This window comes from Furipterus horrens, unplaced genomic scaffold, assembly GCF_987537825.1.
Source record: "Furipterus horrens unplaced genomic scaffold, mFurHor1.1.pri manual_scaffold_1, whole genome shotgun sequence".
NCBI classification, from domain to species: domain Eukaryota; kingdom Metazoa; phylum Chordata; class Mammalia; order Chiroptera; family Furipteridae; genus Furipterus; species Furipterus horrens.
In genome coordinates, this window is record NW_028327171.1 from 132374732 (window position 1) to 132387292 (window position 12561).

The window sequence follows — 12561 nt, forward strand, 5'->3', positions numbered from 1 at the left end:
GCAGCAAATGATCAGTTATGATCTTTAGTTCTGCTTTGCTGGAACTTACCCAAGGAATATTTGGGGTGACCTTCAGTCTGTTCTTCAGGGCACAGAAGCTGTGCCACATATCTGGCATTCATCCTTGCCTGTACACACCTGTTTTTTCCAAGTCTTTCTGGTCTTTCCTTGTGCCTTAAGGTCCCTTCTAGCCATCTTTCAGGAAAACAACCTTCGTTCCTTCCCTGGAAAGATTGCTGTGGACCGCACAACCAACCATGGTACCAGGCCTTTTATCTCACGGGCTTTTATTACCTTTGAAAGTCATTCCCAGTTCCTCGGGGCTTTCTGGTAACAATCTGAGCCCAAGTATGTTTCCTTTAGGCTTGACATTCCAGTCAAAGACTTGGTCAAAAAAAAAAAAAAAAAAAAAAGAACTTCTGTTGACAACTGGTCTTATTAGTTCTATGCAAAGGAACTTATGTCATTATTTACTTGTTTAGAATGCCAAACTCTGGAGGGATCAAATAGGGAGAAAAATATACAACGTGAAGGAAAATCTTTGTCCTAATATTCACTGAACTGGCATTTCCATTCTTCATATTTTCATTTTTCCCCCACTAAAAAATTTTTGTTTGTTTTTCCATTACAGTTGTCTCACTTTTTTAGCCCTCTTGTTTCCCTGCACCCTGTCCCTCCCCTCCCCCACATTTAGTCCCCACTCAGTTGCACCTGTCTGTGGGTCATTCATATATATATATATTTTTTAACTTGACCCATCCCCTTACACCTTTCTTTTCCTCCCCCCGCCCCCCTTGTTACTGTTAGTCTACTTCTTGTTTACATACCTCTGGTTCAATTTTGCTCATTTGTTTGTGTTGTTCATTAGTTTCCTGTAATAGGTGACAGCATAAGGTATTTTTCTTTTGTTGCCTGGCTTATTTCACTAAGCATAATTTTCTCTAGTTCCATCCATGTTGTTGCAAATGGTAGAAGTTCCTTCTTTCTTTCTGCTACATAGAATTCCATTGTGTAAATGTACCACAGTTTTTTGATCCACTCATCTACAGATGGGCACTTAGGTTGTTTACAGCACTTGGCTATTGTAAATAGTGCTGCTATGAACATTGGAGTGCATAGGTTCTTTTGAATTGGTGTTTCGGGATTTTTTGGATATAATCCTAGCAATGGAATTGCTGGTTCAAAGGGCAGTTCCATTTTTAGTTTTTTAAGGAAATTCCAAACTGTTTTCCACAGTGGCTGCACCAATCTGCATTCCCACCAGCAATGCACCAGGGTTCCCGTTTCTCCGCATCCTCTCCAGCACAAGTTGTTTGTTGATTTGTTGATGATTGCCATTTTGACTGGTGTGAGGTGGTATCTCATTGTGGTTTTAATTTGCATCTCTCTGATGGCTAGTGATGTTGAGCATACTTTCATATGTCTATGGGCCCTCTGTATGTCTTCTTTGGAGAAGTGTTTGTTCAGGTCCTTTGCCCATTTTTTAATTGGGTTGTCTGTCTTCTTGGTGTTGAGTCGTATGAGTTCTTTATATATTTTGGAGATCAATCCCTTGTCTGAGATGTCATTGGCGAATATATTTTCCCATATGGTTGGTTTCCTTTGCATCTTGCTGATGTTTTCTTTAGCTGAGCAGAAACTTTTTAGTTTGATGTAGTCCCATTTGTTTATTCTTTCCTTTATTTCCCTTGCCTTAGGAGATATATCAGTGAAAATGTTGCTACGTGGGGTATCTGAAATTTTCCTGCCTATTTTTTCCTCTAGGACTTTTATGGTGTCACGGCTTACATTTAAGTCTTTGATCCATTTTGAGTTTATTCTGGTGTATGGTGTGAGCTGGTGGTCTAGTTTCATTTTTTTGCATGTCCCTGTCCAGTTCTCCCAACACCATTTGTTGAAGAGGCTCTTTTCATTCCATTTGATGTTCTTTCCCCCTTTGTCAAATATTAGTTGACCATATGAACCTGGGCTTATTTCTGGGCTCTCTATTCTGTTCCATTGATCTATATGTCTGTTTTTATGCCAGTACCAGACTGTTTTGATTACCGTGGCCTTGTAGTATAGTTTGATATCGGGTATTGTGATTCCTCCTACTGTGTTCTGCCTCAAAATTGTTGTGGCTATTCGGGCTCTTTTTTGTGGAACCTAGTATTTTTAAATGATTGTTTCTACAACTAAAATTAAGTTAGTGAAGATATGTCTTTGAAAAGGATCCCATCTTTGGGATTAAATTTTACCTGCAAATTTGAGTCTAATTTAAATGTCCTCTGTCTGTTCGTTAGTCTTTTTAAACTATCCCGATCAATGAATCCTTTCCCAGTTAATTACATCATGACTAAAGTAGGATAGTAACCATAACATATGAGGTGGGATGAAGGTGAATAGAACTCTAATCTAACTAGTGCCTTTCAACATTACTCAGAGCTGCTGGATACCCAAGCACGTGCACATTAGCAGGCATTTTGACTAACATTTCGACTGTGATTCTCTAAGGTTTTCAATACAGTGTAACCTCAGTTATTTGAATGCTATGAACGATGTCTGAAAGCTTTAGGATTCTCTTCATCAAGGTTGCCAAAAGTTCAGCTAAACATAGATGTTTATGATGTACTAAAAGACGAATGGATCAATAGCATAATTATAACTAGACATTTCGAATCATTGAAGTTACACTGTATTACTGTATCTTCTGCAGTATGAAGAAGGTTGTAAATCAGAAAACCTTAGAGATCTGCTCCACATTGAATAAAAACAAACTTACCTTTTCCTCATAGGCAGATTACCCGCTCCAGCCTTGAACCAGTGGTGTTGTGGATGTCAACAACCCAGTGTCCACTGGGGTATCTCAATGGAGCGGGAAGTTGGCGATTACAGGGCAATAAATTCAGGCATCTATAAAAGAAAGAGGTAAGACAGTCTTAAGGTTAGCTGAAATGCCTGCTAATGCTATTTGGTTTGGGAATCCAGCTACTCTTAGAAAAGTTGCCAGGTCCTTGGTTAAACCTTATAGTTCACCTTGGAATTACAATCCCTCACCCAAGTAAAAACCCCTTGAATAAGAAAATGTGACTTCATCCCTGGCTGGTGTGGCTCAGTGGATTGAGCGCCAGCTTGTGAACCAAGAGGTCACCAGTTCAATTCCCTGTCAAGGCCCATGCCTGGGTTGCAGGCCTGGTCCCCAGTTGGGGGTGTGTGAGAGGCAACTAACTGATGTTTCTCTCCCTCTCTTTCTCCCTCCCTTGCCCTCTCTCTGAAAATAAATAAATAAAACTCTTTTTTAAAAAAGAAAAGAAAATGTGACTTTAAATAGCTATAAAAGTAATTGATAAAAGTAAACAGGGTAATCATGTGACAGAAATAAACAACATACTGCCATTGTCAGAACTACATAGACAGTCTCTCAAACTCCTAAAGAAAGCAGTCTTTTTCTCATCAGTTTGGTTATAAAACTGTTTTTACTCTATGTATTTTTTTTTCCTTAATTCTGTATATAGTTTTATGTGGAGATCTCTCTGTTTCACTTATCTGGTGCATTTTAAAATAGAGATTTCTTCAGCTTACTTGGATAATTCTCATTTAAAATCTCATTTTGTATAATTTGACAGGTGGTAGATATTATTAAAAATTCACTAGGTGGAAACAAATACTTAAAAGTGTTACTTGAGTACTGTGTTTGACGGAATATCTGGTCATTCTGTTGAAAATGTCATTATTCAGGTTTATTTAGTTTAGAAATTTATGACATTCATAATACACTATGTGACTTTGTAATATTAACTATGTAAAAAATAACTACTTGGGAGTTCAATTGGACTTCTTTATAACCTCTAAATATAGTTTTAAATATTATATATTTCAAACAAGTAATTCCAATTTCATGAGAGATAATATTAAGTCACAAGAATGTTGAATGAATTAATTTGAAGAAGTGAAATTTTACATAATTATAATTTTCCAAGGGCCAAAACTTACGTCTGTCTCCTGGACCTCAGTAGAGCTTGCAGCATATCCACAGAGGAAACACCAGTCATCCTTAAAATATATTAAGATTTTATAATCATTACTTTAGGTTACAACATTAACATCCAAAAAAGAACTTCTGTTTTGTAATTGGTTTCAATTAACATAAAACAAGGATGTACGCTGCTGTAATTAGGAATTCTTAAGAACTTGGTTGCATTTTGAAGTAGTCTCTTAAGTTGTAGTCAATTCAGCCACAATATATTTGATTACTTTTAATTCTATAACACCAAACTAGGTACTATAGGAGTGTAACATTATGCTGTGCTGTTTTTTTTTTCTTTGTCCTAGAAGTTTTTCTTAGCGGAGGCAAAGCAAACGACATACAGTCTTTCAGTCTTATATACTGGGGCTCCAACTCTGGCTCAGTCATGTACTTGTCCTTTGACCTTAGCTTAACCCATTTGAACCTGTTTTCTAAGTAATATTTATAATAATAACAAACTTTATTTCATATGGCCTTTCACACATAACATGGGATAGGAGGTAATATTTTCTTAGAAGATTATTGTGAAGAGTAAATAAAATAATATAGGTATTGCCCTGGCTAGGTAGCTCAGCTGGTCCTGATATGCCAGGGTTGCAGGTTCAATCTCCAGTCGAGGCACATAAAATAAGCAACCAATGAATGCATAAGTAAGTGGAACAACAAATCAGTGTTTCTCTTTCTCTCTCCCCCTTTCCCTCTCTCTAAAAGCAATTTAAAAAATGTTTTTTAAAAAGAAATAACATAAGTATCTATTAATGACACCAGTGATTGGTAACTTTTATTACTTCTATTACTTTTCATAAAATATTATAATTACTTTTTCTATAAATATTCTATATTATCTTTCTTGGTCCCTTTTTTTTGGTTTTTAGACCTGATCAGAAATTTAATGAACATATTAAGGATGATAAAGGTGAAGATTTCCAGAAACGATATATCCTCAAGAGAGAGAACTCTAGCTTCGACAAAGATGATAACCAGGTAATCTAGAATAAATAGAGCATTTTAATACATGCAGGATTTATACCAGCAGATTATTTTCCCAAGAATTACTTGTTCTCTTTTCTTTAGATAAGAATACGTTTGAAAGATGACAGAAGAAGCAAATCTATAGAAGAAAGAGAAGAAGAATACCAGAGAGCTAGAGACCGTATATTTTCCCAAGACGTATGTGTTGTTATATTTAGCTATCATGTCAGAATATACACTAATTGCATTATAGGGGCTCACTCTTCTTTTACTCTACTGATCAGATTTAAACCACATTTGTTACATATCAAGTCACCTTTTAGAAATACTGAAATCTGTCTTATTAATAATTTAATAGTGTATAAAATACTGTATAGCAACAGTTATAGAGGTTTTTCAAAAGTTAGTAGCAGATTGACTACAGGAGTAATATACTGGACTGAGTGTACAGGTTTTATAAATTTTTTTTTTCTTCCAGGCTTGAGATTTTTAGAACAGTGGTCACTGTCTACAAAACTATGTATACTCTAAATGCTACTTGTTAGTGAGCTTTTCTTGATAAATAACTGTTTTTTTTAAATAATGCTAATTAATTTTTTAGATTATTTGTTTTCCATTTTGTAAGTGATTATATGAAACAATTCTTTGAAGTGGCTAATTATTTTATGCATACATTTGAGAAGAGAATCAGTTTGGTTATCCAGCACCTACCTGTTAAGTACCTGTCCTATGCAATACTAGTTAATGTTCAAGAATATATGAACGTATGTAGTTTGTGTTAACACTGCCAGAGATAGGAATTTCCTCTATATTAAAAAAACAAAGAGTAAATAACATTAAAATCTAGACTATCAGTTAAGAATTTATAATATTCATTAAACAAACTTTATTGAGCATCTATAAATAGGTGCTATGCTGGGCACTGTAGAACATACCCATGGATAATTAAAATAATTTATCCCCCAAACAGCTTTTATATGGTAGATACTTTCATTATTTTTGTTTTACAGATAAGGAAACTTAGGTCCCAGGAAGCTAAGTAAAATAGCCAAAGATCATACAGTTAGAAAATAACAGAGTTGGGATTTCAACCAAGGTCTTCTGAATTCAGAGCCTAAACAAGATGTATTTCTCTCTGGTTTATAAGGTAGATGAGGTCTCTACCCTTGCTGAGTAGCCCAACAATGACGATAGGCTGTGTGATTTGTGTCGAGACATAAAGATAAAATGAGGACACAGCAGAGAAGCACCACAAACCATAATAAAGGGTTGCAAGTTCGCTTCCAAGAGGAGATTTAAAAGACTGACGTGTTCCAAATAGAGGGTCAATATTTGCAGAAGCCCAGAGATAAAGGACAATTTGACAGTGAGGAATACCTGTATTTTAGCTAGGTGACATGGGAAATGAGGAAAGTTTAGATTGGTGAAATAAGCAGGGTACAGCAGATGACTTGACCCTTAAAGCTAATTAAGGTAGGTTGGCTTTTACCTAGAGTCAGCAAACTTTTTCTTATAAAGGGACAAATGATAAGTATTTTAGTTGCAACAACTGAAGTCTGCCTTTTTAACGTGAAAGCAGCCATAGACAGTACATAAGTAAAAGGGCATGGCTGTGTACGTCTGGCCGTTATTTAGTGACTCCTGGTAGCTGGAAAACTAGTTATAAGACTATGGTAATAATAGAAGCAAAAATGATGGTTGCTAGCCTCATGGTTTTAGAAAAGCTGCATTAAGACGTAGCTGCTTGTTCATTGCTACAGCCACAGCCAAGGTACAGGTGGTCAAAATATTTGTTGAGCGAATGAGGTAGAATCTACAGACTGGTGTATACCTTGAATATATAATAATAATAATGTGTTTACATGTTTGGAAGAGAATAATTTCAGATCAATCAATACCACAGAAATTAATGGCTTCAAGATGTATATCTGTTAAAAGTAACCACAGTGTCTCCAAGCCGAAAAAACAAAACAAAAAAAAGTTATCATTTATTTGTATACTTTTACCACCGTGTGGATTTGTGGGCCATGGGGGGGGCACATACTCTTTAAATATTATTACACATGATTTTTGTTGTCGTCATTGGTTTACAGATGGCATTGTGTATTTGACAGAAGCTCAACTTTGTATATCTATTTTTTCTTTCTAGTCCCTGTGTTCCCAAGAGAATTATATTATTGACAAAAGGTGAGGGAATTTTTAACGTTTGTTTTGGTAACTATCTGACTGATACTAATAAAAATAAAAATATGTTGTTAAAATGCCAACAGAATCCAAGATGAGGATGCTAGTAGTACTCAGCAGAGGCGCCAGATATTTAGGTATTGTAAAGTGTGCTTTCATGCAGCATTGAAAAACTAAAACAATTTTTAAAATTCTTTTTGTTTTTGTCTTTTCACTTTTCAAAGATTTATTTCTAAATTACAGAGTTAATAAAGATGCTTCAGGAAGATCAACAAATAGCCATCAGAGCAGCACTGAGAATGAGTTGAAGTACTCTGACCCACGACCCTGGAGCAGCACTGATTCAGACAGCTCTCTCCGAAACTTCAAGCCTGCTGTAACCAAAGCCAGCAGCTTCAGTGGAATTTCAGTCTTGACAAGAGGTGATAGTTCTGGAAGCAGCAAAAGCATAGGCAGGCTTTCAAAAACAGGTACAAATATCTGTCTAGATTTGTGTAGTCAAAACGTTAGTTTCCCTAATGTCTGAGCTCTTTGTTTCATATGACTTATGTAATTATCCTAAAATATAGAATTCCTATCCTATCAGCAGTGCAATGAGCACTTCCAAAGTACTTAAGAGATAATATATCAACATTATGATTTGTTATCTGTATGAAAGATTTTAAAACATCAATTAAAATAAGAATTCTCTATTGTGACATAAATTTAGTCAGGTTGGTTCAATGAAATGTCATCTCTTGTTTGAGCATCCAGAGGTGGTTGGAAATTCTTCATTGCTTATTTATAGTTGGAAGGCATGGTTACTCACCTAGAATTATTTAATAATGAATACATTTTCAGCTAATGCTATTGTATTAATTATTGATGGCATTGTTTTTCATTTGCCATTCAAAAATGAATAAAAATAGCTGAGAAGTTTTTGAGGAACTAAAAAATAATCTCGTGTAATTATTGAGTGGAAATTTCAATAACATTCTCATTCTCTTAGCTTCTTTGCATTGAGAGTAAATAACATTCAGGCTCATTACATTTTATTTTTCACTTTCATGAACTGGCTTCAAAAATAAAAAAGCTCACATTTATCTTAGGATCCTTGTAGATCCTTATTTTTATCCCAAATAAGCATGAACAACATCAGAAGTGGCTCCCTCTTTTTAGTCTCTCTGAGCCAGCCTAAACATTTGGTGTTATAACTTGGCAGCCTCGTTTAGACACTGCCAAATTAAAACATTTTAAGATTAGTACTATTTATTTATCTGTATTTTCAGAGGTAAAAAGAAATATTTCACTCCATTGGAAAAATTATTTTTATATAGTTCTGGTTAATAATCATTTTGGCACAATTTAAAACAGAAATTATCCTTCAGGGGAAATCTGTATAGTGTATCATATTCGTTTATTTTATTCATTAAAAATTAGCTCTTCATTCCAGAGTCAGCTCTGTTTTTCAGATTAACTAGATACATTATCAATTTTTTTTTCTTATCCATTATATTGAAAGTTAATGACATTTTCTGTCTGTGTAATAGAAAATGAAATCAATTGCAGGCATGAAAGCAGTTAAAAATAAGTTATGAAATTAATTAAGTACAGTGAGAAATAAATTTTAAGCTGATGCTAATATAAGTACTTGGATATTTTTCATGCTATTTTTGTCCCTTGATATGATAAAAAAATGAAAGGTAATTTCACATTATAGAAAGATGCTGTGATTATGAGCTGAAAATGAAATTCTACAGTGAAACTTGACAATTGTCTCTCGTGATAGAGAATTTATCTTCTATTTTTAATTCCTACATTACACTTAATCTTTCTGTGTTCTTATACATCAGGGGGTTCGACATAAGAGGTTTGGGGCAATTGGCTGAGTTCTTTTTCCTGGGGGAAAACTATAATTGTATATTCTAGGTGTTAATCTGAAAGGTAAAATATATATAACTTTGTTGTTTTAGGACTGTAGGTAATGTGCTTTTTGTGAATTGTCTGTGGCTGGTGTTATTTATAAACTTGTTAGTTGATGCTTTGGTTGTGACTTCTCTGACAACTTATGTGATCAGTTTGCTGTAGTAAACTTGTTTATTGTGGGGAGGAAAAGCAAACTGTACAGTAAATCAAAAATAGCCAATGCTTTTATGTTATGCAATGTGAATTTAATTGTTACAAATTTAAAACCTGCATTTATATATGAGGTTTAAAAAATCCATATTTTTCATTACTCCTCCCCCAGGTTCTGAGTCTTCTGGTAGTGTAGGGTCATCTACGGGCTCTCTTTCTCACATCCAGCAGCCTCTTCCAGGTACAGCTCTCAGCCAGTCTTCTCATGGCGCACCTGTCGTCTATCCAACTGTCAGCACTCATAGTTCTCTTTCCTTTGATGGTGGCCTAAATGGGCAAGTCGCATCTCCTAGCACTAGCTTCTTTTTGCTTCCCTTGGAAGCGGCAGGCATACCACCTGGCAGTATTCTGATCAACCCACAAACAGGTTGGTATCCCGAAAAAAAGTGTTTATTTCAGTTGAGATATCAGGAGTTATCTGAAAATTAAAGAATACATGTTAAATGTAATGTCTGTGTATGTGTTGTCAGCTATTTATTTCTAATGTGTAATTAGCATTTTCCTAGAACTTTAATAAAAACATTTATGCTAGAAAATGTTAAAAGACATATTTATATCAGAAAGTATTTTTCTCCTTATGATGTTATCTTTCAGGCCACATAATGACCTAACTCTAATTAAAACAATTTATTTCCCAGAAATGAGGCAGCTACCTTTGAAAGAGCTTTATTTGATAAAACTATGATAAAGAGTTTTATTTGAGAAAAGGTTTATTCTGGGTAAAATAATACAGATTTCATGAAGAAGGAGAAAGTTAACAGTTAATGAAGTGGAAAAAACCTTTAAGTTATTGTCCTTTTGAGTACAGTAATTGTTTTCTACCGAGGAAAAGCTAAAGGAGATCTTATTGGTAAAAGCAAATAGGTAGTCTTTATGAATTAACATAGACAACACATATTCTTTGCAATTAGATAATAATAATTTGGAGATATCAGGCATTTACTATGTGTCATATACTGTATTAGGTGCTTTAAATACCTTATTTATAATCTTTATAACAACCCTGTTAGCTAGATTAAATCCCCATTTACACATAGGGAAACAATCTCAGAGAGATACAGTCACAATACATTTTATTATGTACATTGTCAAAAATGACATATAGAAAAAATGTGATGTTTTAAAAGATCACAAGAAGTCTTGGTCTCTCTTCAAAATAACATTACCCAAACATTTGGTAAGATAGTGAAAACAGCCTTAAATCATTCGATAACCTTCCTTAGAAATTTACAAACTTAGCCGATATGGTAACATCAACATGGTAGTAGTCCAGCAAGATAGATACAGGTGAGAGTGTTAGGGTCTCTGACTTTTTTTGTTGTAGAGAAAACCATGGCTTTGAATTTATTGCCTGAATTTACATCTTTTTTTATTAAGATAAAGTACTCAGACACTTGTGTCTATATAAGAATTTAATTATCATAAATAACTGACTTTTTAGAAATCCAGTTTGGGTTTAATAACAGTTGTCTTCTTACACTACAGATTTATTATATTACTAAACTTCCTATTTCCTAGAGCATGACATAAGATGATTTAATATTTCACTATTTCCTATTCTTTTTTTTTTAAGGTTTTATTTATTTATTTTTAGAGAGAGGGGGAGGAAGGGAGAGAAGGAGAGAGACATCAATGTGTAGTTGCCTCTCACACGCCCCCAACTCTAGGGACCTAGCCTGCAGCCCAGGCATGTGCCCTGACTGGGAATTGAACCAGCGAGCTTTCAATGCGCAGGCCAGTGTTCAGTCCACTGAGCTACATCAGCCAGGGCACTATTTCCTATTCTTTTTCTTTCAAAACACATTAGTTAATATGTTTTTGGTCACATGAAAGATTCAGTTGAGTAGGGAATAATAGAGTGAGAAACTAATCAATCTAAAATTGTATTATATTCTTAATTTTAAATGAGTTCAAAAATGACCTCTTTGCTTTTTGAGAACAGTGTTATTACAAAGGATCTTTTTTCAGACAGTCTTTAAGTTACTTTTAAATGTGCTTTTACCCTAAATATTGCCTACCATTTTTGTTTCCAGAATTACTTAGCATTCAACAAATATCCAGTATGACTTGTTTGTAGTTATTTATAACCAAAGCATAAAATTATCAGGAAACTAACTGATGAAAATAATTTGACTTAGGAGGACTTATTTGATAGCAATGGAGCAGTGAATTCTTCTTTTCCAAATATTATACATCATAAGATTCAAAAAATAGAGAGGAATTTATCATGGAAGAAGGGAGGTTTTGAAGGCAATGTGAGAAACTGTTATTCAACCTTCTCTCATTGTCTTGTGTATTCTTCCCATACTAAATAGGTATTGTGTCAGTAGTCACATTTGTGCATGTAATCCTTTTTTTAAATAAAAAAATCTAGTGTATAGTAAGGGAAAAAATATTAATCTTTGAATCTGTATGTGCATTGAAAAAAAGTCTGGAAGAAGGTGTCCAAATTGTTTATAAAATTATGGGGTATTTTCTTTTGACCTCTATTTGTTAGTTATTTTCCCAAAATAAAAGCACTACTTTTTATAAGAACAAGTTATTTAGAATGTGCATAGAGAAAGTAAAATTTACTTACTTAAAATATCCCTCTGATAATTAGTAAGCACTAAAAACAAGCCTGAAAATTAATATTAAAGGTCTCTAATTTTCTCTCATCTAATAAATCTCACTGGAATTAAAAAGATTATTTTAGACAATTATTTAGAATTTAAAAATTATTTGCAACTTTTAACAAGTTAGAATTTACAAAATAATAATACTGCCATCAAGTCACATTTGAAATTTGAAACCATCAACCATTTTAATTTTCATTCAGTTTTAATTTTATTAAATACATGCAGTGTGGCCTATTAATTAGCTATTTCCCATGACATGGAGCTAACTAATAATTTTCCAATATCCCAAAGTCAAGCATTTTTTTCTTGAAACTCTAATGTATTACAACACTAAAGCACCACAATCTTGTAACTAAACTCAGGAGCAAGTTGTATTTCAGAATTCAGAGGTTTTCAGAAAATACTATGTATTATAAAATAACTTTGGTAGATTCTGGAGCAGCACTTTAACAGTAAAACAGTGCAGCAAAATTTTTGAATATTTAAGTGAGAAAAATAAAGACTATTAATAGTCTCATACAAGGTCAGACTTTGCTTCCTACGCTAGGAAAATCTTTTGGTTTTCAGAAACTTGAGGCTTTGAAATTGTCAGTAAGGATTGTAGACATGTATTGTAAATTGTTACAAGAATGACCTATTTTCAAATTCTGTTGTAAATGAATTTTT

At 33.9% G+C, this 12561-nt stretch overlaps 1 protein-coding gene across 1 annotated transcript in view; it reads left to right on the forward strand.

The window, feature by feature from the left end:
• R3HDM1 (R3H domain containing 1) overlaps nt 1–12561 on the forward strand; it is a 139592-nt gene that overhangs the window by 39273 nt on the left and 87758 nt on the right. The window contains exons 9-14 of the mRNA XM_090279494.1: nt 4882–4990; nt 5081–5176; nt 7128–7165; nt 7249–7299; nt 7406–7632; nt 9390–9644. Coding sequence (XP_090135620.1) covers nt 4882–4990; nt 5081–5176; nt 7128–7165; nt 7249–7299; nt 7406–7632; nt 9390–9644 — 776 coding nt within the window. The remainder of the gene's footprint in view (nt 1–4881; nt 4991–5080; nt 5177–7127; nt 7166–7248; nt 7300–7405; nt 7633–9389; nt 9645–12561) is intronic.